At 37.8% G+C, this 27,871-nt stretch overlaps 1 protein-coding gene across 5 annotated transcripts in view; it reads left to right on the top strand.

The window, feature by feature from the left end:
- Window positions 1–27,871, top strand: part of LOC145944358 (uncharacterized) — a 203,396-nt gene that overhangs the window by 131,604 nt on the left and 43,921 nt on the right. For 2 of the 5 annotated variants that reach the window (XM_083052639.1, XM_083052637.1), the window contains exons 1-2: window positions 6,916–8,208; window positions 13,189–13,380. The exons of 2 other annotated variants lie outside the window; for them this stretch is intronic. In XM_083052639.1, coding sequence (XP_082908765.1) covers window positions 13,257–13,380 — 124 coding nt within the window. In that variant the 5' untranslated portion in view covers window positions 6,916–8,208; window positions 13,189–13,256. Of the gene's footprint in view, window positions 1–6,915; window positions 8,209–13,188; window positions 13,381–27,871 lie in introns of those variants that run through there. One more of the 5 variants, XM_083052635.1, reaches the window with a different exon arrangement.

Genomic DNA, 27,871 nt, shown 5'->3' with positions numbered 1-27,871 from the left:
GCAGTACTTTTTCATATTTTTACCATGTTTCTGTAATTTTCAATAAGTATATCAATTTTGGGGACCAATTCTTCAAACCATTTTTGTGTGCTTTAAAAAAAATCGATTTTGGGAACCAATTCTTCAGACCTTTTTGTGAGCTTTTAAAAAATCTTATTATGCTAAAAAAAAAGTTTCAAATAATACTATCAAAATTACTATATAAGCTGAGATAAAGAACTGTAATGATTCTTCATTTTGAACTTTTGGCTAAGAAGCAGAGCTCCAAAAAACAAAACGATCGCTGTTGTCGTCGACTTTCCCTTTGTATACACCCCCGAACGGTAGCCTCAGTCGGAGATCTTCCGCGGCAACGACCTCCGTTTAATCCCGAGCTAATCCTCGATGTCAATCGGCCGTGTCTACCGCCTGGGGAGGCGTTTGCGAAACGAAATAGAAAGAGAGAAGAGGAGGGGGCTCGTTGTATATAAGAGAGGAGGGCACGCGTTTATATATCCAGATTCTGGGGCAAAACGGTCGCGGGGAAGGTTGCCGCGGTTTAAACCGCCGACAGAAAGAGAGAGAGAGAGAGCAGAGAAGAAGCGGGGGCGCGAGTGGAGAAGAGTTCTGGTGTATGTGTGTATATAGGGTGGCGGTTGGGAACGATGTTCTCGCGGGGTACTTGAATGTCTCATTTCGAGGAGATTGGGGTACGAACATAGGAGGGTGAAGAGGAGGGCGCAGGGTGCCGAGCCGGAACTTTATAAAGCGCGTCTTTGCATGTTTTCACTCCGGGCACGCACGCTTTTATCGTCCCTACAACGCCACCGGTAGCAAGCGGCACGATAACACGATCCAATTCGTCGTCGCGTCACGTATATGTGCGTACATGCGCGCACGCCCACGTGCATGCATGCATGCATACCGGAAGAGCCGTGCGGGCGCTCCGCGGCGCGATCGATCGCGAAAGTTACGTAATGAGTCTCCGCGTGCATTAACTCTCTTGCCCGGAGACCGTCAAAATCTAGGTTATCAAGTTTTCGTCGGCAGCCATGTTCGATCAGGGCCGTAGCGTCGCGCAATGAAGATGAAAGCGTCGAAGAATAACACTTTCATTCTCCTCCGTTTGACACTTGAATCGTGAGAAAGCAGTTTTGCGTCGAAATTAAATTGGTACCTCGGCATTATGGATGGAAACAAGTTCAATATGGACTTAAAAATCCGAGTCGAATCCAATAATCAAGTTTCATTTTCTAGGATTTCAATAATACTCATAAGAAATAATATTTTATATATTGAATTTACGAAATAATTTAAAATAGTAACATTCGAATTCAAAATTGACCTGCATTGTTCGAAATATCTTCGAGTACTTATAAATACTTTCTGTCTAGAAATTGATTTTTTAAACAAAAATTTGTAGATTTCGTCGAGACAAATTCAATCATGTGTATTAGTTTAGGGTTTTCTTGAGTTACACAAGTTTTTAATTTTGGAGTATTAGTGTGCCGCAAATAAATGTTTTCATTTTAAAAAAGTGATGATTTGAAATTCTCGAAGGTGATGCCATCTGAAAACAAATTAATATCGCTGTTTTATGTCCCCCTTAAAGTCAAACAACTTTTGTGCGAAATTTTTTTTTTTGTAAAAGATGTAGGAAAAAATATTTAGGATGGGACATCAAAATGGGGTTCACCCTATATATAAATACAATACCTACCCTACAATATATACATACAATACCACCCTATATATACATACAACGTAAAATTTTTCATAAGTATAGATACTCATAAAAGATTCGAACATATTTAATCCAGATTCGAATGTACTTGCAAATACAGCTTTTGTTTTTCAAAGTACTACTTAGAGAGAGTTCGAACCTGTCTCGTCCGGGTTCGAGTCTACTTGAAAGTTCTGGTTTTTTTTTTCTAAATAAAATCATCCAAGTAGCAAATTAACGTCATTAAACATCAAAATGACGTCTAATTACGTCATTCGACGTCAAAATGACGTACACTTGCTATCTGGGCATAGAGAGTTCGAAATCACACAAATAAATTCGAATCTACTTGTAAGATACTTAATCCCATCGCTACTCGGTATTATATTCTCGAGGAAAATCTTCCTGCTTCCGATGAGCATCGTGTCTAAGCGAGATGTAGTTGAGATTTCTCATGGAACGTGGTTATAGTCACCTCGTGACTTTCGTTGGAGAAAGATTCCCCAGCCGGAAGCGGCGATTGAACGACTTCTCGTCGCCGAAAACGACGACAAATCGAATAAAATTTCTTAATTCGTTTCCCCGAGGAGCTCGCGCGCACGCTCTCGGTGCCAATTAAATTTCAGCATGGTAATTCAGGCGAATGGATTGCCGAGGGGAAGAAGATCTCGAAGAGATGACGCATCTCTCTGCGTCATCGCGGCGGCCCAGAAATGGCTAGCTCGATTAGCGCAATCGGGCAAACGACTTCGAAAACCCGTCAGAGATGCGATAACTTTTCCCTCCTCTTACGACTGTGAAACTTTTACCATGTTCTCTCTTTCTCTCTCTTTCTCTCTTCTTCTTTTTCTTCTTTTTCTCTCTTCCGTTCTTTCGCGCATTAGGGTGCATTAGAGTAATCACGGCGAAGAGAGGTATAACCCCTCTTAAGGCTCGCTTTTTATCGAATAATAGAGAGAGTTTGATGCACTTATATTCGAAACACACATATATTCACACGAACAAATGTTGAAACTGTTAATGGCATATTCCAATATTCGATTTTAATGCATATAAATTTGAAAATTTTGATTATATAATTCCTTAAATCGTATAATATTGAAATTTTTTTGCAAATTTATATTTTACATTTTCGAGTAATTTTTACAAAATTCGGCAAAAACGTATTTGCATAAGCATTGCTGCACATATGCATTTATAAATTATATGGACAAAATCGATTATTTTACAATTATTCAAACAAAAAAATGTATTTAATATTTTTACAAAAAACAATGATATATATACATATATATATATATATATGTCAGAGATTTATTTCATACGACCTTTTTTATGTCACTTGAATTTTATTTATTATACAATTGTGCAATTATTACGAGAGAAGTAGCCTTTAAATTATACTTTATTATTTTTAAATTACAGTACCTTCATCTCAGAGAGATGCAATGAGATGTGGTTTATGCAAATCGAACACTTTATGAATATAAAAGACTGATATATCGTATATTATTCTCTCTCTTTTCACATTATAAATTAATTTGCATAATAATATGTTGAGTGATTCTCTTGAAAAATTTCTCTTAGATATTTTTTTCTTCCAAAAAAAGTCGCCGACATACGTGTTCAATTATAGCATTATGATTTCAGATGACCGAGATTAATACGTCCGCGCGCACTCACATTTTATTATCTGTATATCCGAGTGTCTCATTATATGAGCCATGAATAATGTAGCGCTTGGAAATGTATCATGGCCAAATGGAACCGCCCGAATTTCCGGGGATAAAATAAAACGCGTCGTATCCATACTAATCCAAGCGCATCGCACATTTTATCGGTCAATTGCATCTAACAGTTAGACTTGAACAGCGGTTCAATTTTAACGACGGCACGATGGCGTTAGAAAAAGGGACTGAGAGCAACGTGATATAAACATCCCTATCCCGTAATCGGGGAGCATATGCATCACGCGTGTTTGCCGATTAAACTGAGTTATCTTATACAAAAACGAGCAATATACATATATACAGGGTGTCCGGTGATAATCGTCCTATCCATGATGTGCAGGTAGAGCAAGTTAAATCGAGTAAAAAAGTCCTTTACCGTTTTGCGATTTTCGCAATAATTAATGAGAAATTAATTAAAAAAGATCGGCCAATCCGCGCGCGAGAAGAGACAGCCGAGTCACGCGGTTATTAGATGCACAACAAAAAGAGGCGGTCTAATTGCAGAACGCTCCTCCCACCGCTTTGATTGGCCGATTTCTTTTAATTAATTTCTCTTTAACTATTGCGAAGATCGCAAAACGATAGAGGACTTTTCTGCTCGGTTTAACCCACTCTACCTGCATACGAGAGGTTAGGGGCAATTATTACCGGACACCCTGTATATACAGCCCGTTCCCACACATTCCCGCGGAAATGTTTCCATTCGCGAGACGATTCGCGAGAGGATAACGATGATCCTCGATCTCTCCTTGACTCGTATCGCGCGCAACGATAACATCCGTAAATGAAGGCTCGATAAACCGCGATTGCAAGCCCGGTTATCGAACAGTCGTAAACCTCCACGATCGTACTGGGAATTCAAGGTTCATGGCAAGGATTCTCAGGCGAACAAGAAAAGCGTCGGCTACCGGACCGTTCCTAAGATACGGGTATTCTCGATTGCGATTAATACGCGCATCTCTATAAGTGTTACAGCCCAGCAAATGGAATTATATATGAAATAGCCGTTATTCATGCCCCGTAAAATTAAAGGTTTAGTTTTACGATTACATCTATTACGTTTATATTTCGAATTTTATCGTGTATTAGTAATGTAAATGCAAATTTTTATAGACGCAGACTATCACGTATATGTTACGAATTCCTTTATATTTTTCCGAAAGATATTATATACGAGAGATCATATATCTCGAATTCGTGTCTTACGTTCTAAAAGGAAAACATCTTAGTAATAGTCTAAGTATTTAATATTATTCTTTCCCACCTCCTTTCCACCTCTTTCTTAAATTTACATAATGTTCAGTATGCAAAATACTATTTGATATTTTTCACGCCAGGAAAGCGAAATTTTATACTGCAACGAAGATAATTTAACTTGCTGAAACGAGAAAATAGTAACACTTGGAACTTCTCTAAATTGCATAGAATTTTTAGTCGCAATATTTTCGCGCGCGAGAAGAGAAGAGAGAAAGAATACCTGCCATATATAATGTAGTTAATAGGGGTGGAATAATAAATTCTGCGTATAACTTGTCAAATTCAAAAGAGAGCATTGACATTAACGGCGCGCGTTTTACAAAATGCTCCTAATGTACTGCATCAAAGATGCGATGCTGTTGGAAATTCTCGGAAAGGTACCACCCCCCCCCCGCTTTCGTCCTCTCTCCCCCTTCCTCCCGCACATTGACTTTTAATTCGATTTTTTTCTGCAAACATCTTCCGTTTCCTACAAACAGCTGAATAATCTATAGTCACCACAATTCAGTCACGGCGGATGTTGAATTTTAATAACATCGGTTCTCAAATCTCCGAATGAATAGGCATCAGACTTTGTCGGAAGGGGGAGAGAATAGTATTATAAAATCAGTCGACAAAAACGCGGGAGAAAAGAATTTTCTCGAGCCGAGCGTAGTGACACGACGAAACAAAATCGGTGTTGTCAGACGTCTGGGAAACCGAGAAAGAGCCTGAAGAAATTGAAAAGAGAATCTAGGGATAATATCACAGAGAGGGAGAGAGAAAATTTCAAGAAACTTTTATGAATTATAGTCATCATGGATGGGAAAGATTGTTATTCGATGATATCAGCTTCAATGCATTAGTCGAATTAACACGATAAGTTTACTGAATTCAAAGGGGAACACAGAATGTAATTGTTTTCATTAGCTTGTGTGTTACACATCAACCACTTTATCTTCCCTTCAAATTACATTTTAGTATACCTTATCTCTCTCGCGATCTTGAATCTTGGTCGGGCAAGCGAAAGGAGAGTTTGTGCTCGTCAAAAAAAAAAAAGAAACGAAAGAAAACTCGAGGAAAATTTTTTTCAATTGTATCCCCCTCATTGTAACAACTTGACAAGGCGCCACGCGACACCCGTTAGACTATCGCCGAGAGAATGACATAAGACATTCCCGTTCTGACTCTCGGGCGCCATATGACCGTCTCTGTCGCAAGCTCTATCCTCTCTCCCAACCCCTTCTCTTTTCCGTCGTGTCCTCCTTCCCCTCCCCCCTTTCCCTTCCTCCTTCAACAACCTCCTGTTCCCGCGCGCGCACCGCCATCCACTACATTCTACTACCGTCATTCCTTGCCCTCTCGCGCGTCTCATCGGGCCGCCACCTACTATCACCCCCGCACTTTCCTCCCACCACGACCATCACTACTACTAGGGTACTCCGACCAACACATCTGCACCGTCGCCGGTCCGAGAGCCATCATCGGGAGCAAGAGGGGAGACATAAGGAAGGAGAAAGAGAGACAGAGAGGGAGAAATTACGTGGGAAGAAGAAAAAGAGGGGACAAAGAAGTCACGAGAAGAGATGAGCAAGATGGAGGAACAAGGAAGCCGTGTATGAGAACGAAGAGATGAGAAGGCGGAGAGAAAGAGACAGAGAAAGAGAGGAGAAAGAGAGAGAGAGAGAGAGAGAGAGAGAGAGAGAGAGAGAGAGAGAGAGAGGCAACCAGGCACAGGCATAGCATAGCGTAGCATGGCACGGCATATCCATAGACATATACACTGTGTCTATGGGCATATCGACGAGATCCGACAACGGCCGAGCGCCACCGAACACAGCCGATTCGGACCCTGCGCGCTCAACCCAAACCCGAGAAAGCATAGTTGCATTTAAACTGCCATCCTATTCGGGAGGTCTCTCTCTTCCTGAATCCTGAGGACGATCTCAGGACGGACTTTACTTACGTACGCGAGTCGTCGCGCGCGTATCGATACGTCATTGTGTTTCCGTCTTGCATCTGTCATTAAAAAAAAAAGGAAGAAAAAAAGAGAAGGGAAGAAAGAAGACCCAGAAACCCAGGTCCGAGGGTTGTGATGACCCACAGGTCGGAACACATACATGGTCTGACGTCACAGGAGCGCTTTAACTTGTTGGATTCGACGCGAGTGCGACGCGAAAGTGAGCCGGTCCGTCGCGGCTTCGACCCGACGGGGGAGGAGGTGGAGGGGGGAAGGGGGGAGGGAAACGCGGAGGTGTCGGACGTCGACATCGTGGAGGATCTGACAGCGGACAGATGGACGATGCCCTTCTGATCGTCGTCGTCGTCGTCTGTCGTCGTCTTGTCGTCGTTTTTCGGACGGACACCAAGGGCATCGGGGCATCTTTTGTCCGAAGTTTCCGGTAGCGTGCGACGCGTCACCTTCGTCACGCGTTTCTTCCTTCGTCGCGAGTTCTATATATCCTCATGCTGTTCGCGGTCTTCGTCATTCGTCACTCCTTCAGCTTGCAACGCTGTGCTGCACGTTTCTTTCGAGAATAAGATTTCTTTCGCGTGCGCGCGGTTATCATATGTGACGAACTAGCTATCCCACAAAAGTTCCGCTTTGTTCACTGACAGCCAGCCCGCAATTATTCTGTGCGCGAAATTAACGAAAATTCTTTTAAATGTTCGAAATAAAGCGAAACTAGATGAAATCAGGCAATTAGATTTCGAGGCAATTATGATAATTTTTTTTGTATAAGATGTAAATTTCTTCTAATCCCTTCTTTTAGTTTGAGACCTGATCATCTGGAAAAATCAAACTCGATTCTCTCTCTCTTGAATTTTGGAAATTAAACGATTTAGATATATGCTACTACAATTTTAGTATTTATATTGAATAAAATGTGAAGATATACACTGGTCAACGTATACTATTTTAAGACACCTTAACAAATATCTAGTAATTCATACCTAGAAATGTGTCTTCCTTTTTAATGAAATTAGACTGTTGTCTGGTCTTTCGCCAATCATTTGTCACTATCTGTTGGAAACTGTCACTGATGATAATAAATAATGACGGCAACAAAATGCAAATAAATCAGACAAATCATTGATGTTTTGCAAGCTACATTTTAAAGTCATTTCATTCGTTGCTGACATTGCCTGGAATTCTAGTGTTCGGAAACTTTTGTCTCTGAGAAAATTACGACTTGTTAATTATTTTTGTGTATACGTCAGAGAATTTACAGTATATATTTTATCTTCACCAATTCAGAGAGAGAGAGAGGTTTTTAAGGTTGATCATTGATCAGGTTTTATCATCAATCGAAGTATCATTCTCATCACACTTGAGAGTGAATACATGATTGAGCTTAAACTAGCGAGGTAAAGTTCAGTCTGAACTCGGTGTTCTCGAACCCGGAGCTGGGATTATATTAAAGGTTGCAAAGGGCATCGTGCACTCGCGGGAAGAGTTGTAAGATCGTTGGAGAAGTTTCAGCGAGTCCATTCGCGGGTCGACGATGGGTGCACTTTTGACGTAACGGAGAGAGTGATGTGAGATTTTTTTTGTGACGACAAGCGAGAAAAGAAATTGCGCGAAACGTCTGTAAATTGACATATTATCATTTATATCATTAAATTTATTATATTCGGAATGCAATACTAAGTATATATATTTATATTTAACGATGGATTATATATATATATATATATGAAATTTTCTAAAGAAAAATTTTTTTAATTCAGATATTTTGAATGCATCTATCACTATGATTCTCCAGACTGAAATATGTTATCGCTTTATTTCCGGTACAAGTAACGAAAATATGAATATATTTGAGGTTTATTAGAGTGATCGGCCCAAGACGTGATGCATATCGGTGTTGACAGTGTATACTTTGCGCCCCGAAATACTAAATATATGTATCCGATAATACTAGATGCTGTTAACGAGGACACCCGTCGCGTCGTTGATCAATAAGATTTGCTACGGACGATATATCGCGTACGAAAAAGCGGGAAAATCTCATCCGCGGAAAATTAGAGTGACACGTCCTCAAATTTGATTTCTGACGAAGCCAACGATAAGTGTCAATCGCCCGCAGAATCGACCGACGAGCAGGGATGAAATCAAATTCAATATGTGCTTAAAAATCTGAATCGTATTTAATAATTAAGTTTCAAAAGGATTCGAATAATATTCATAAGAAATAATACATCCTATAATATAATCGAATCTAGAAATGTTATATTTTAATGTTAAATCGAGTACCTGCAAGATTTGAAATAGTACTTATAAGTACTATTTTTTATCGTAAAAATCGAATATTTTACAAGTAGTACTCGAACTCTAAGATAAAAATCTATTTACATATCAGTCAAAAAAATCGGTTTTCATTTTAAAACAGTGAATTTCTCGAAAGTGGCACCTTCTGTAAACAAATTGATATCGTTGTCTCTCTTAAAGTCAAACAACTTTTGTGCTAAGCTTTTTTTTGTAAAAAGCGTATGAAAAAAAAAAATATTTAAAATGAGACATTAAAATGGCTCATCCTATATACATATACATACAATGTAAAATTTTTCATAAAAGATTCGAATATATTTGATCCAGGTTCGAATGTATTTGGAAGTGCTCTTGTCTTTTTAAAGTACTACAGAGAGTTCGAACATATCTCGTCCAGATTCGAGTCTATTTGAAAGTACTGTTTCTTTTCGACGTAATCACAAAGAGTTCGAAACCATGCGAATAAATTTGAATCTACTTGTAAGACACTTAATCCCATCGCTATCAACGAGACCTCCAAGTTCTGCAAACGCATTCGACCCTTTCCAAATTTTTCTTTCGGCCGTGATTAATCATTCTGCCGATTAACGTAATCAATCTCGATGTCAACGCGTCATTTCGCATCCCGCCTATTCGTTTTTTTTTTCTTTTGTAATTATACGTGTGTAAAACGTAAAATCGCGAGAAAGAGTGACTTGGAGACTTCGGAGTCAAAGTTTGGAAATGCTTTGTTCCCGCTAAAAAAAGGTGTTTGAAAAAAAAGAAGGGCTCTGCGCGCGGATCGATATATCGGCTTGACTCTCATCCCCTCCTGTCCTCGCCCCTCTCTACTCCCGGGATGATGTTTCTCCCAGATATCGGTGTGAACAAATATATACGGTATATACGACGAGTATATTCATTGATAACGCGATTCTCGCGGAAGCTTTTACGACGTAGATTAGTCTATCTATTTTGAAATCACGAGATTCTCTTACAAGGATTAAAAATCAAAATAATGACATAATTAATTAACAACAGTGACAGATGGCGATTAAATCGTCACGTTTCGACCGTCGAACAATTTCCTTGTACATACATACTATTGAATTATTTAACGTTTTGATGCTAATATATGTATGCTTTTATCTATCGAGTTTTGCTTCGCATGCCAAATCACGGATTCGTAATTAACGTAATGAAACATGAAACTGGGGAAGAAGTATCTGAAGAGAACTAATGAATAGTGATTAGGAGCCTAATGCTAGCGACTCGCTTAAACAATCGTGCTCTCTGTGTCGCGGAAATTAAGCAAGATTTCCCAACGGTGGGTGGAAAACGCCGTTCCGAGGAATGAATCATCGTGACGCAATGTTTCGTAACTCGCAGTTTGTAAAATTATCCGCGACCTTCCCCCTCTCATATTTATCTCGCATTATTCGAATCATAATTCTTCATAGCCACACTCTCGATTAGCGATAGAATTAAGTATCTTACAAGTAGGTTCGAATTTGTTTGCATGGTTTCTCGAACTTCCTATGATTATCTGAAAAAAGGTACTTTCAAATAGACTCGAATCTAGACAGGTTCGAATTCTCTATAAACAAGAGCAAGTACATTCGAACTTGGATCAAATATTATATGTTCAAATCCTTTATGAGTACTTATGAGAAATTTTACGTGTATATACATTACATTTACATGTATATACAGAGAGTAGGATGTAACTGAAAAAACATATATGGAACAATCAGATTCTGTGGCCAATTTGGAAACGATTTTTTCTTGAGCGAAAATGTCGAAAGAGGTCATCATTTGTTGCATGTTCCAATTTGTGCCATCTTGTATCTTTGTAACTAAGTTTTAAATTGTTATATTACTATTAAAGTAAATTCTACCCCCCTGAAATTAAGTGAAGAATGTAGTTTTGTTAATATTTTAACTCTACAAAATTTAGTTTGTGAGAAGCTCTTCTTTTTCAATCATTGATAACTTGAAAATTACTATTGATGCCTCGACGTTTTCACCGAAGAGTCATCTCTAAATTAAGCCAGAAAATTTGATGGTATGCTCCGTATATGTTTGTTCAGTTACATCCTCTGTGTGTGTGTGTGTGTGTGTGTGTGTGTGTGTGTGTGTGTGTGTGTGTGTGTGTGTGTGTGTGTGTGTGTGTGTGTGTGTGTGTGTGTGTGTGTGTGTGTGTGTGTGTGTGTGTGTGTGTGTGTGTGTGCGTGCGTGCGTGCGTGCGTGCGTGCGTGCGTGCGTGCGTGCGTGCGTGCGTGCGTGCGTGCGTGCGTGCGTGCGTGCGTGCGTGCGTGCGTGCGTGCGTGCGTGCGTGCGTGCGTGCGTGCGTGCGTGCGTGCGTGCGTGCGTGCGTGCGTGCGTGCGTGCGTGCGTGCGTGCGTGCGTGCGTGCGTGTGTGTGTGTGTGTGTGTGTGTGTGTGTGTGTGTGTGTGTGTGTGTGTGTGTGTGTAAATATGTAGCAAATATCATAAATAGATTTTTTATCTCAAGGTTCGAATACTACTCGTAAAAAATTCGATTTAGAAAATATACTTATAGAAAATATACTTATAAGTTCTATTTCAAACCTTGTAGATGTATTCGATCTAAAATTCGATTATAACTGTTCTAAATTCGATTGCTTCGCAAGTACAATATGAAATATTATTTCTTATGAGTATTATTTTCGAAACCTAGAAAATGAAACTTGATTGCTGGATTCAACTTGAATTTTTAAATACATATTGAACTTGATCCCATCCCTACTTTCGATGGCATAAAGCAAAGCGATATAACGTCACCGCCGACACGTTTACTTGTTGCATCGCAAAACTTTGCAAACCGAAATCTCTCACTTTCTCTCTCGCGCGCGCACAGTTCTATAAATTCACAATAACTCGCGGAATTAGCGCAAATCCCGCCGTCGATGTCACGACATGTCTATAATTATATACGCAAAACCCCGCCAGGGATTAGACACAACAGTGTGCGATATACATACAATCGACGCGTACGTTTGTTTTTGACAAAACATCTTCGCGATAATTCACGTTGAATAGCGTAGTCAGATATCTGAACGAGTTGAAGTAAAATTACAGTGCACGTGACGAGTGGTTACAATTCAAATATTATTTGCTTACATTTACCGATTTACATTTCTAAGAAGCTTCGCGCGTATTATCTCAAACATTTGCGCACTCTTATATTTATTAGCTCCGTTTTCTTGAATATTTTTTTGTATCCACGGCTTCTCCTTTTGATGATACAACTTTTCCAATAACGGTTGGAATATCAACGCTTCGATAACAAGCAACATCATATCCCGAGAGTTGCAGGAAATAGTAGGAAGAGTAGCAAGAATAATAGCAGGAAGAAGTAGGAAGGAAATGTTTTTTTTATGCACATAAATGTGTATAATATTCCTGTCTTCAGACAGGATCTACAGAATAGGGTTGTCCTCGTTCTGGATTTATTATTGCAATTACAACAAACGGCTACGCTTCTCTTTGAAGTCTTTATTATCAAGTAAGGAAAGCACTTGAGAGGAGACACAGTTATTGAAACTCGCGACGGAGAAGCCAATGGAGAAACAAATTTACTGAATTACTTTTAGACGCAAATGCCCTTTGAAGTCGGAAAGCGGTCTTTACAATTACAGAAGAAAGCTCGCAGAAATTTACGGACAATAGTGTTACACTATGACAGTGACAATATCTATTCATCATTGCTGTATACACTAGCAAATCCTGGGGGGGTTAAACCCCCCCCCCCTTGGAAATTAAAAGAAACAGTTTTGCTGAATTTGTTTAAAAAATATAAGTAAAAAAAAACAAACATTAAAGAGCTATCGACGTCATTGATCCTGGAATAAATAAATCTAATCATGAAACCAAAAATATTAAATAAAATAATTTTGCAAACCCCCCCATTATCGACGTCAGGATCCACTAGTGGCTGTATATATAGTTATTACTATCTCATATTAAAACTACAATCATGCTTCTGTTTCGTTTGGAGTTTTCTGACGTATAAAATACACGAATTTCTGGGAAAGGGAAACTCATATCCGTCCACGCTATATATAATCGCGTAAGTTTTTCTTGAAAAACTTCAAACTTCCACGTCCTCTACAATTCTTCGCTCATTTTGGTCCGCGATCATGATTATTGCGCAACCTCGTTCCTTTCATTCCACGGTATTAACAAAAGTGTAATGTCAATGCCTAACCTATTACAAACGTAATTATTTAAAACGTGTGCGTACAGTGTTCTCCTACATATTTCGAATACGTGCACATCCGCAGTTCGTGCAGTTTTGTCACTATGTTGAACATATGAATTTATCCCAAGTGACCCGAGAGGAAAATTCGAGTGAGAAACTTCAAACTCTACGTTTGCAGCGTCGCAGTGTTTTCAGCCGAAGAGGAAACGTCTATCGATCAGCCTCGACCCGAAAAGGTAAGTAGGCGAGCACCATGGTTACCGTTATCTCCCTAGATCGTCTCTCTAACTTCAAATTTCCCGCCATAAATTCAGTTGTTTGTATGGCGGGCAACCTTAACCTTACATTTAGATGACAATAACGAAATTAAAGTAAATAGATTAAATAAACATGCATCCTCGGTCTATATAATCTTTCTAATTATAATAAATCAAAAACCGTGTTCCAATAACAATATTTATACAGAGCAGTTTTATCGGAATATGTTTATATATTGCCATCTACACCACTTCCTGTATACATTTCTCAACGTATTCGGAAATTTGAATTCGAACGAATGCAAAAGGCGTATGTTGCTATGCAACGGCGATTCGGATGCCGGGGAAACGCGAGAAGGGGGCATTTTGGGGAAAGATTTGCATGAAGATAAAAGGCAATGCGGTTTGCGAAATAAATTGAATTTGCTTCTGGAAGAAAAAAAAGAAAGGGAAGAAGATTTAAGGCGCTTGATTGAACGCGTAGTGCGCGTAGAGCGCAAACTGGCAACTTGGAATTAATGCAAATTAACATTCGCGCGCGCGCATGCACGATGTTATTCTCCCGTGAAAGAAAAGAAGAGGTACGCAACACCAAAAACCATACGCTGCGTATGCATGCAACTGAGCAAATGTCAGACAGAGGAGCCTTAATTAACGTACCGGTGTACCGTAGCACATTCCTCACGAAGAATATGCGTGTTACGTCATTAATTATTAATTAACGCTGCAAAATATGGAAATTATAATGCACCGATATTTACATAAGAAGATATATACATTATAATCTTAAAGTGTGTAAAATTTGTTACCCTTTCTGGTTAAATCTTAATTATACCTGTGACACACACTATATACACACACTATATGTACTGTCTGTATGAACTCTCTCCCGTCTCCGTTGTATCACGAAAAGTATCACGGCTACATGAATTATTGAGTGAAAAAACGTTATTTGCGGGAAATTACATTCTAAGCACGATGCATGCTGAAGATTAAAATCCATTGTAAAAGCTGCGTACTACCTTTATCAGCGTTGTTTATGCCGGCGTAACTTTCCGGGGGTGTACAACGTGCATAAATATCTCCGTTAAACTCAGGCTGCAAGATTAAAAACTTTTCCCCGTCATACACACACATACACACACATACACACCGGAGCACACTTTCCGCATAAAATTCTAGCAAATTTACAATTAAATTTTGCAACCGCGGTAATAAAGTAAATAACCGCACCACCTTTCTATGCAAATTGAATCTAACGCAAACGTTCTTCGCGCCAGAGTAACGCGATTATCGCCATACATCGTCATACGGAAACGGTGTAGCGATTGTTGAGAAAAAAAATTAATCTCTAAATTCCCATCTCTCTTCGAACAAGTAAGAAACCTCGCGGGGGAAATCCCAATCTTTCATCGTCATTGGGATTATTTTACAGAGAGATTGCGCGCGCGCGCAATCGTTTGTAAAATAATAATTCCTCGAGATATTTCAAAAGAGGGAGGAAAGAGAGAGGAAAGGGAGAAGATCGATCTCCCTCGATGCTGTGCTGAGGGCTATTTCGCGTGGCGCGGCCGCGCTATCAGCTGCGTGCGCGAAATGTGGCAGGAATTCGAATCCGAATTTCCCTTCTCCCCCTCTTTCCTCCCTGGAACTTCCTCCGGCGTGGTCGGTCCACGAGTTACGACCAGCCGGCCGCTTGCTGCAGGGCTGTAGAAACGAGAAACGACAGCACCCCACGGGAAATTGTATCGACGCGCGCCACCACTCGCGAGCAAATCGATTTCTTTTTACAGTTTCCGAGGAAGGAAGAGCGATTATTGCGCAGCTGCCTTTCTCGCGACTCGCGGACTCGGGACGAACGTGTTTTCGTGAAAAAAGCTAGTCCAGAATGGCGAAGTGAACGTTTTACCTACATTACATCCGTGTTTATTTTTTTAAAAAATTAAATTATATCTAATAATTATTAAAAATGGTAGAAAATAAAAACGTAAGAATAAACAGGATGTAACTGAACAAACATATACGAAATACACCATTAAATTCTCTGGCCATTTTTTAGACGATTTTTCCTCAGTAAAAATATTAAGGCACCAATAATTTTTAAGTTATCAATGATTGAAAAAAAGAAGAGCTTCTCACAAACTAAACTTTGTAGAATTAAAATGATAACAAAACTAAATTCTTCAGTTAATTTCAGATAGAGTTTATTTTAATAGAATTTTAATTTAAGGCTTTAAGTTACAAAGATACAAAATGGCAAAAATTGGAAACATGCAAAATATGATGACCTTTTTCGACATTTTCTCTCTCATTGAGGAAAAATTGTTTCCAAATTGGCCACAGAATCTGATGATGTGCTTCATACATGTTTTTTCAGTTACATCTTGTATATACATTGAGGATATTGGTTTATAATATTTGGGCAAATACCTAGAATCATAAAAACGCTTTAATGTATGTATATCTCATTCTATAACCTATATCTCAATTTTTTCTTAAAGAATTGTACTTAATAATGGCGAACGTAAAACTCACATTACATTCATACTTTTTCCAAAAAAATTAAATTGTACCTAATATGGTAGAAAAGAAAAACGTAAGAGTATAAATTGAGGATATTGATTCGTGATATTTATGCAAATACACAATCATAAAAATGCTTCAATATATATCTCACATCTCCTGACCTATATCTAATCTATATCTCTTCTAAAGAGTTGCACCTGATAACAGCATCGAGCTTTATTATATCCACAGTTTGATAAAGGTGGTAATCTCAATTATGTACGTATATTCGCATTTTATTACAAAGACCTGTTCTCTGCAGTTTGTATTGTGACTTGATGACGCAAGTCTGAGTCGCCATATGTATAGAGTATATGTACGTAAACACACATTGTGAATATGACATAGTTGAGCCATCGACCATAATCCCACCTTTCTCGGACCTTTCATATTATATGGTAACTTGATCAACTAGATTTACATCTTATTTCAGTAGCAGATTCTGAAAATTGATCGCGTTTTTAAGTGTTTCATTTTCATTAATATATTAAATTTTAGCGAAATAATATGGTAATGTCTATACAATTGATAAAATAATCGAAAACGCGTCATGGTTAAAATCTTATTCGATAATAATGCATGGTTCATAACCACCGGTTGTAAACCGCGAAGTTGTGGTTTTACGTGTGCTTGGTCTTTACTCTTCTCTGTTGTGCAAAGATTTATATAAGTATTCTTTATGTTCTTGTAAAACCCCGAACCCCTACAAAGAGCGCCGAAGTTAAGTATAGAACTAAAACGTATGTGTGCACACAAGATGTTTAAATTATTACGACAAAGTAATCAAAAGTTATCCGGTGTATATTCCACGATGTGGAATTTTTCATAGAAATCAGTTTCAAAATAAGAAGTTACATGATCTTTTTACGCGCGATCGCATAAATAGCGATATCGTATGCATATTTAAGTCCGAACCGACCAAGTTATTATGAAAACAACAAGCTCGTATAAACAGAAAGAACCTTTGACTAATGTAGCATCGATAATTTAAAGTAATAATGTGCCGTATTTTATTAGAGCCACAATAACCGCCTCGTTTTCATATTATTCGCATAATTATATTCGAGCTATTGTTATTCAGCGAATAATTCGCATCTGTTGCCATAAATACAATAGTTACTGCATCGCCAATGAATGCAAAAATCGAACAATTAGTCGCGGATGCATCGTTTCGTCGATGAATCGCGTAAAGGTTCTAAATTTTCCGTAACTTTAATTACTTTTATTGCACTTGCGTTGGTTCAACACTAATTTGGTGGTTTAAATTAAATTTTCTTTCCTTCTCTTTATTTCTTTTCTCCTTTTCTCTGTTTGAATGAAGAACTCGAATTTGAGGAAAAAAGAGAAATAATTTTTTTATTTGTACCAATGTATTACTTTATTTTAACTACATTTTAATTATATCGAGATATTCCTTCGATGAAGATAATATAAGAATAATTAAAAAGTTTCTTTATAAACTTACAAACTAAAATCAAAGAGTAAACACAAGCGCAAGCGAGATATTTATTAATTATTAGAAAATCAGATATTTGTTTATATAGATGATGATATCCGGACATAAACTCGGGACTAAAGCCGGATCTACAATAGGTGTAGTAAACCTTAAACCGAATTAATCAATCACAGTTGAATGAGGAGAATAATCGAATATGATTGGTTAATTTCTTACGGCTAAGGCTTACTACATCTATTGTAGATCCAGTCTAAAGGCCATCGCACACGAATTTCTGTAACCGTAAGCATAAGAGTAACGTAAGAATTATTTTATGTCTAAAATATGTGTATATATTTATATATATTACATATTAATATTCTTTAAAATTATTAAATATCAAATCATACATAAATCAGATATATGTATATACACATATGTCATGCAATGAACATAAATCGAGTAGAAGAATAGAGATGTGCCATAACCTTTTAGTAGCAATACTCATATATATGTATACAATTCTTCGTACGTAAAAAATTCAACCGACTGAAATTCATGTTACGTTTTAAGATTATGGTTATTTCTGATCTTACGGAATTATTTAGATCAAAGCTAGTTTTTGATTGGTTCTCGAGCTTATGCTTACGTCTTATGCTTACGGTTACGGAAATTCGTGTGCGATGGCCTTTATGCACTGTTCATAGATGCATACGCGCATGCGCGGCTCGATCGGAAAGGCATTATGCTAGGCAGACTCTCTAGCACGCTTTGTCATTATTCGTGAGAACCCTATCAATTCGACTGGAAGATTGAATAAGAGGAAAAACGCGCGCGCGCCTCTTTTCATCGTTATCGAGAGACCGACAAAAGATATTTGCGAAAAAGAGGAAGAAAAACACACATACACACATGTCATCTAAATTGAATCTCCTTTTCTTTTTTTTTTTTTTTGCCTGCGCTTATCGTTTGCATTTCCTCGATCTATCCGAGAGACTCTTTATTACAGTTCTACCTCATGAATTGTCACATATGTATACACAATGATGATTGGTCCGATCCGATTTTCAATTCGCCGAATCTTTCGCCTAATTTCGCGCCAGCTTTTATTAGAAAACCTAACCTCTAACCTTCCCGACTTTTGCAACGCGCGAGATTATCGCGAACGACGGAGTCACGCAAAATTAATCGAATTGAATCGAATTCCAGAGTGTAATAGTACGAAGGATTCTCATCCGTAAGAGGCGAAAAAAACCCGTCTCTCTCTCTCATCAAGGGAGAGAACATTTGATCCATTGAAATTTTTTTTCTCTCTTCCATTCATAGGAGACGTGATTTTATCGTGTTCCGATCGGATTCATTCAAAAAATCGGCCAAACACGGAAAATTGCGAGAAATTAATTCTCTCTAATTTTCTTTTATTCTCTTTTCGGCTTTGAAAACTTCCCCGAGAGACATAACGCGTTAAAGATTTATAACGCACGTATATTGTCGAAGGGAAAAATATTTACATCGGGAAAAATGTCAAGCTGTGTACACATTATCGATTTGCAGTTATAAAATAATTGTGATGTATCGCGCACACACAAAATGCAAGAATGAACTATTGGCTTTTCTTTGCCACTTTATTTGTTAGCGCGCGATTGATGGCGGTAAATTTACACATTACTGGCTATTTTGATTTATGCAATTTCACATACATTATATCGCAAAATAATATAAATGGATTACACGATAAAATGTCTATATAATTATATACATTTATCGATGAGTATATCGCCGAACAAATTAAATAAATGCGATATATTTTACGCATCATTAGACATCAATAATAGGTAATTTAATAATTCAATTACATTTGTACTACATATGTTGCAAATGAAAATACTGAGAGAATTCCCGATGATAAACTTTTATTCATTTAATTAAAAAAAAATAATTTCAAACGTAATTGTCACAATTATTGAAATATCAAATCGATCATCTCTATCTCCGGACATTATTTATCGATTACAAAGATTCTGTAAGCGAATTATAATAACGGATGTGATTATCAAATGGATCGAGTTGTTGCTTAAGCTGGAAGAGCTAACAGGACGAATCTCGTATAATGTATTCATATAAATAAGGGAAATAACGTTGGAAAAAAGACCAGTATACATCGTGATCGATAAATGCTTCTTGAGAGAGAGAGAGGGGGGGGGGGAGAAACGAGAAAGAGAAAGAGACGACGAACAGATACGAAGAAGCTAGACGGTAACGCGCAACGAAGAAGATTGGCAATTTTCGCAAAATTAAGCGAATTGAATCGAATTATGTCGAGCCGATGACGTCAGCCCTGTAACTCGCTGAATTGGCGAGAAATGCAGCTCTCTTCGTCCCTCTCTATTTCTCTCTCTCTATCTCTCTCTCTTTCTGTCTCTTCCTTGACTCATTTGTTCCTTCAGTTCAACCTGTATTTATCATCCACGAAGAGAAGATATTCTCCCTTGTAATTCCCGATAGCGAGCAAATTTCTGTCTCGAACGCTCACTATTTACGACGTTACGGATACCAAGTCAAAACGGGTGACTGATTGACTCGGTTGAACTTAATTGCGCGTGAATCATTCGTTCTGCATAATTGCACGGAGGAGTTATCGTCGTATGTTATGCTTATCACGTGCCACTACTCTAGCTCTCCTGCGCCTGCTCCATTAAATGCAAAAAAAAACAGATACATATAAACGCATACATTTTTGCATCGCGAAGTTACGCGATTATCATAAATGCAAAACATGACACTGTGTGTTAACATTTATGATTTCCGTAAATCATTAATTCCAAATGGAACAAAGCAACAAACTACATAAAATTAACTGAAGAATGTAGTTTTGTTAATATTTTAATTTCACAAAGTTTAGTTTACGAAAAAAGCCTTTTTTATACAAGGTGTTTCTAAAACTATGTCAGAGATTTTTAAAAAAGTTCCTATAAACATGGGTCCAAAAATGCTTTCCCTCCGAGTTATAGTCTCCTAAAGTTGGGGGAAAAAATAAAAAAATGTATTATAACTCTTGAAGACTTTTTCGCAGATCGTTAAAATTTTGCACATCGTAATAATTAATAGTGACCTTTATTTTTATGTGGTTTTGACAATTTAATCGATTTGATGGGAGATATGGGGGGGGTGCTAATTTTCATATTTGGACTCATGTTTATAGGAACTTTTTTCTTATTTTGATCCCTAGAATACGCCCTTAAAATCTGTAACATAGTTTTAGAAACAGCCTGTATAAAACATTAATACATCTATTTATCTATCTATCTATCTATCTGAAGAATAACCTTCAATGTTATACTCCAAAGTCCTTGAAATGCTCGGACCTGTTCTGCCAAAGATCGGAAGGAGGAAGGAAGAGATTTCGAGGAAAAGCGTTAATTACCTTTAAACCGCGACGGTTTACAGTGTCATCAACGTGGTGACTCCCTTGAGAAACGGAGGCGGCCTATGTAATGTCAATTAACTTGGGTATAATAATGTTTACGGCTCTTGCGCGCGCGGCAAGAAGACGAATAATCCCCCCTTTCCTCTCCCTTCCTTCTTCCGATAGGAGGAACCACGGGGAACAATAAAGAGTTCCGGTGTTTTACGATGAAGAATCTCCGAGGAGCGATCTCGATGTTCGTGCAAGACCGAGTCGTGAGCAAAACCGAGAGCGTGGCTAATAAAGGGGGAAGCATGACGAAAGAATGTGATTGATAGTTCAATCGTTTCTCGAGCCTGAACTATCAGACTCCGGTGATCTGAGTCGTTTTCACGCTTATCGTATATGTCGATGGATGGAGAGGTGTTGTTCGGGATAACAAATCGGTGCACAAATCTCTCTCTCTCATAGTATTTTATATATCTGTGATATATAGATATACTTCAGAGATCATTAATCATTTATATTTGAGGAGAGTTTCGTTGAACATTTTATCGAAAAAAATATAGGACATTTTTCTTGTTCAAATTTTTTCTTACTATTCGGGTAAAAATATTGTGAAACAAATAAGGAGCGTTATATGCAACATAGAAAAGAACTTACTGTTGTAAGTCTTGTGGGTAACATTGCTAAATCTCTCGCCGCCTCATATTGCGGCCTTTATGACAATCCTCGCCCACACGTTGCGAAAGCAAGACCGCAGTACGCACGTCCAGGAGTTGAAACCTGAGACTCCGCCACATCCGCCCCGACATACATACTTGATCTAACTTTCTGATCTTTGTATATTTGAACCTCAAGATGCTGGTGCGCTAAGAAAAGCAAGAAGATATACCGCACAGAGTAAAGTACAATCTTTGTAAAATAACGAAGTGTTAAATTCTCTTATTTCAAACAAATACGATATATTTTATTTATTTAATAATATTATTAAATAAAATTTATTTAATCGCACAATGATCTCTTTAAAGGCAACATTAAATATTAATTAAATAAAAATATTTATATAAAAAGCAATGTACAGAAATAAAATTTTTTCGTAATTAATATTAGACTATTGTGTATATATGTTTTTTTGTTGATTTAATGTAAACGTAAAAATGAATCAACTTGCCATGTGTATGTAGACAGTCTTAAAAAATTACTAAATATATTATTGAGATTAAAAGAAAACATAGCACAGAGACAATAAGTTTTATTTGTACGACACCATCAATATTAATTAACGAAATGGGATTACTTTTGAAAAGATAATTCATTTAAAAATATATTTTTCGTTTTTTTGTGCAAATTCTCGTTCGTTAAAATTTCGTTTATTACAAGAATGAAAAATATTAAATAAGTAGCGATCTTTCTTACTAATATCCATTTTTGTAACAACAACGTTTCGAACATATCTAATAATAACATAAAAATTAATATTATATCTATGCTTATCGTTATCGAGAGATGGCATATATTAAAATTCAAATCTATACAAAATATATATATATGGAATTCGTAAAATATCCTATAACTGATAATATAACCGAGAAAATAATGATTCTACGTGAACATATAAAAATCGAAAGTGTAAAATAATTTTTTTTTATAAGACTGTTTCTAAAATTGACTAAAATGTTTTAAATTAACATTAATATTTACGCTTTTTACGACTTGAATGACCGCTAATGATTTTATATCATATATTTTCGTTTCGACAATGATTATTGATATAAAAATACAATGATTTATTTTAATAAAACAATTTAAAATAATTTAAATTTAACTGGAAAAAAACTGTGTATGAAACATCCAGATACATTTTAATAGAAAATATACTGTACCTTTTTATATTTAACTAATCATTCTTGAGATAAATTCGATAATGTATAATAAAAGAGGTCATTAGAGGTCATTAAGCTTTAAGCATTTTAATTTTTGAAGCTACTTTTCTCGAAGATGAAGCCTCGTGCGAAACAATTTTATTCTAGATTTTTTATTTATCTTTTTAATGTAATATCATTATCTTCCTGGTTGTACCACCAATTACGAGACACAGTATATAGCATCATTAGGCTGTCGAGACAAGTATTATGAGAGTTATGTACCGCGGGACAAATATGCGTTTTACTGGTCCACGGGGATATACATATTATAACACGTATACCTCCCTTTAGGATTAAGGCGACAGTGCATACCACCGCGCTTTAGAAGGAGATATCGATAGTAAAGCAGCCCTCGGAATCTCGCTAGAACTTTACGGGCGCACCTGAGACCTAAAATTGCAGAAAGGGAGCGTTTAAATAATACGAGGCACACTTTAAGATTTTAGTTTTGCATTGAAAATTAATTGTTAAATTCTTTTTCCTAAATCTTAATTCGTCAAGATAGTTCTTCATATTCGATCGCATTAATTTCTTGAAAACTACAAACGCTTAACGCTAGATATATTTTAAAGAACTATGAGGTGCTGATCATTCTTGCAATTTTTTGACATTTCTCAATAATTCTCGCATAGTTCCAGTTTTCATAAATCTCTTAGCAATAGTTCCAATCAGCACCTCATTCAGTTTTCCAGAATGTGAGGTGCCAGCTTTGAGATTCAAAAATTGTTTAGGAATTGTTAAAGGAACTATTGCTAAAACCTATCAGGAACTATAGAACTCTTCGAGAACTCTAGAATTTCATGATTTAATAATGTTTTTCAGAAAGTGAGGTATCACCTCATTGTTTTCGTTATGATTCTTTTACCCAAATCGACGAACTATTTCTGAAATCTACCGGGAACTATAGAACTATTGCGGGTGCAAATAGAACTGTTAATAAAAAACTCCCGAGTTGTGGAAGTGAGGTGCCAACTTCACAGTGGCAAGCATTCCTCGAGGATATTTGAAGCTGCTAAAAAAAAGTATGAATCCGGGGAGAGGAGTAATTCTCTTCGAGATGCTGGAGGAACAAGAAAATAAAATAGAGCGAAGGATATCGCGTGAGGGAGTAGAAAGTGGGTAGAGTAAAAGCTTGCTGTGAGTACACGAGAAAAGAAGAGAAAAAAGAGAATAAAGAGCAAAAGAAGGTGCGGGAAAGGAAGTACACGATGAAGGTTTTACTGCCGCGGTTATGTTCGTCGGTTCGCGCAATTTCGATGTATCTGAATCGGGGGAGAAGCTCTATCTAAACGAGCCCGGTGGTGGAATGAATCCGCATCTACCTACTCTTGATCTCGCAGGCGGGAGGGTGGGAAAGGACATGGCCCATAAAAATGTTGTAACGGCGCGGGTCCTTGATAGAGTCTCTCGCTCTCGCGTAACAAAGATTTTTTTGCGAAAGGAAGAGGACCGAGCAAAGCAATAAAAGCACAAGCGTCTCTGGCAGCGCCAGACAGCGCGACGGAGACAATCGTCCCCTATTCGCGGAATGATGTCCTCTTAGGGCCATTAACCCTTTCGGTCTCTTTCTCCACCATCTTGCCGACTGAGATGCTCATCTTTGGGCGTTGTAATTTCACTCCGCGAATTATAATTCGTTCTCGAAAGTCGCCTAATAAACATTAATGATGATTTCCAATTCCTCTTTGAACGAATTGTATGTATGTTAGGTTGGTATATATAGGCACGTTAAGTAAATTTTTCTCATAACGTCAAATTTATCGTCGGCGATAAGCTCGGAAAATATCTCGGAAAACAAAACGCGCCCAGTTTTATTTAACGACGCGGAGATCGATATCCTTTTCGCGGAAATTGCCATTCGATATAGCCGTCCTCCATAATAGTGTGTTCGCTAAAGAAGTGTAACACTCGTACTCCAATTACTAAAGCGACACACACACACGCCATAAACCTACAACCGCACCCACCACATCTAACCTTCAACGTGTGTGTATGCACTCGTTATAAAAAAAACACAGAACGCATACCATGAATTGCGAAGCGACTACACACCCCGTTTCATCGTAATAATGCGATAATGATTACATTGTTTAAGAATAGACGGTTCATGGACGTTTCCAAGACAGTTCTCTGGATTGTCTGTCTCGTTAACGCCGATAAACAGCGGCAAGTGAGAGAAAAAGAAAGAGAGAGAGAGAAACAATCGACACTCAGATTCGCCGAGTGTTCATAGCCGGTGTGGGATTATTCCGTTCTTATGTAGCTGACACAAAGGCGCAACGCGGATAAGCTTACGTTATGCACACGAAACGTGAGGGACGAAGACACGTGGAAGGCGGAGGGGGAGAGCGGACAGGGTACAAAAAGGAACTCGGGGAAACTAACGAAGAGGAAGAAGGAAAGAGAGAGATGGTGACAGGAAGAGGAGTGTACCCGTCTGTTACAAGGTGTGCGCAGTTGAAGCAGATTGGTCGGGGACCCCGGGATGAACGACGGGGGGAAGAGAGGGGGGTGTTAACGATATGTACACACAAACAGGCCGCACAGGAAGGGAAAACACCGAGGAAAACAAAACGTGGAAAAGAGGAAGGAGACGAGAGGAGCAGTAGTTGCCGAAGAAGGAACTCGACTTTCTGAAATGTCTCGGTTCCTCTGACAATTCTCAATCATCCTGTTTACTCGCCTCTCGTTTTCCCTTCCCTCAACACCACCGGCCGTTTGTATGTGTGTCCGTGTACCTCTTTTCTCTCTTCCTCCCCCCTCCCCTTCTTCTCCCTTTCCCTTCTCTCCCCATTGCTCCATCACCCCCTCTGTCTCTGTGTCAGTCTCTTTTGTTCGTCGCGCACGCACCGATGCGGAACAAGCATTGTTCTAAAATTGTTTCACCTGCTCGCGCCTTCCCTCTTCGTGCCTCTCCCCCCTCCCCGTATTCGTTACATGGAATTCTAATGGCCGGGAGTAGTTTTTGCTTTGCAAAGTGGCAGTGAAATTGCGACTAATTCTTAATAGGTCACCAACATACATTAGACTGCCAGGTCCAAGGTAAATCATACAATTTTTGGTGCTATTCGTATCTGAATATTTTATTTATTAAAAAATATTTAAACTTTAATTTATGAGAGAAAGAGAGAGACATAGAGACTCATTATTTGTATGGAGAACCTGCAGACGATTTTCGGAAAATCACAGAGGGACTACATAAACACAAATAAAAAATGACGATTAGGAATTTATCAATATATATAATATTTATCAATATATATAAATTTATTGATTGATTTATATATTTATTAAACGATTAATTGGAACGGTTGATAGATTCACCGACGTGCAACTATCATGTTAATTGATTCGGTTTAGTAGATCTCATACTCGGTTGTGCTATGACAACCGAGCCTGGCTGCAATGACGTCTTACATAATGCCTGTTCTCACGATATGACTCCACTCGCGGAACGAAATAAAGCTACTATCTCTTCACGTCTTCGCTCGTTTCCTTCTGCGGAGAGCTGTATTCTTTTCGACTCGCTTAACGATGATTCATAAAGGAGGTCGCGCCTAGTTCTTGACGGACAAATTCGAAATGGAGATCTACCTACGCACAAAGCGCTGAGAATGATACGAGGTCGCAAGAAACGTATTCCGTAAAGAGATGAAGATATAAAATTCTACGTGCGAGTGTATATTTTTTTTACAATTAAATTTTATATATATATATTATTTTCTGTAACAATAAATTACAATTATTTTGCAATCTATAACTGTTTTATAATTAATCATCGTTAATAATCAATAATTTGATAATTAATTAACCTTATTAACACCTACTCTTGCATCAGTTTTTCCAGGCGCAAAACTAATAAATTCTCGATTATCTCGCGCAATACAGATATTAATATATGTATAGTATACACACACAATATATATACACGGAACCGTAATAAAATAGACTAGATTACGTTAAAATACTGATTCCAGTATAAAGCACAGGTTTATTGCAGTCGATAATGTGAAACCTTGACATTTTACTCAAAATACACATCGATTCGGCCCACACTATTATTAAAGCTTTTATACCAAAAAAAATCCAGGCGACTGGGGCTGAATGTTCTATAAATTGTGTAGGATGAACAACGTCTCATTAACATATATATTCTCATTATGATAATAGTCACTCTCTTGTGATTATATAAGCACATGAAAAAAATGTTTCGTAGTACAACTCACTTTATGTGTCAAATATAAATATTTCTTGATAATTGAGTTTGATTAAAAAATCCCGTGAATTTTTACTTCAAGTAAATCTCATGATACTTTATCATTTAATAAAATACACTAATCGCGCATATAAGTTCAAGTAGCTACTCTAATTGATTTTAATAATTAATATTATTATTAATTAGTTTTATTAGTTTTTATTATTAATCAAGTAGCATGTCTATTTGATTTTATTATTAATTTATAACTGATCTTAGTATTCTCTATTATTAATTGCTCAATAAAATATGATTAATTTGTATTAGTTCCCAACATCCTCAATCGCAAGGTATCTTTAATATCTTTAGAAAGAGAGTTAAAAAAATTCACATACACATTAAATGTCTCGACGGCATTTTCAACGGTAATATTTTAATGACGATTGGTCATGTCCAGTTAAATCAGTATGTGTGTCCGGTCTCCTAGATCAGCATCCTTTGTCCCTCCGAAAGGGAAATAAAAGCGTCGATGTTTCTAAGCGAGGGAGGTGAGGAGGAGCAGAAGGAGGACAGGCAGCAAGAGTCGAGTGACTAACGATCCTCGTCGCTAACACTCTTGTCTATCGGCGGCGCTAATTCGCCGTTTCTCGCATCGAGTGATTCACGGGGGTCCATGAGCGCGTAACGAGAAGGAATCGTTCTCGTCACGGTAACACAGAGCGCGCATTATGTTCCTTCTCCCGATCGCTCTCGTTACGATTCGTCCGTTTACAGAGTCGCCCATTGTTGTCGCCTATCGTCCGCGGTGGTACGTTTTAGCGCGTTTCCGGGACGACGACGAATCAGTCGTACGGAATCAACAGAATCATGTGTTTTACGAAACCGATATATAGTCATTGTGGTGAAATCATTATAGTGATTTTTAAAAATAGATATCTCGA

The sequence above is a fragment of the Prenolepis imparis genome, unplaced genomic scaffold (assembly GCF_030444845.1).
Source record: "Prenolepis imparis isolate NDT839.2.m4 unplaced genomic scaffold, iyPreImpa1.0 SCAF_13, whole genome shotgun sequence".
Lineage (NCBI taxonomy): Eukaryota > Metazoa > Arthropoda > Insecta > Hymenoptera > Formicidae > Prenolepis > Prenolepis imparis.
This window is presented reverse-complemented; position numbering and strand designations above follow the sequence as displayed.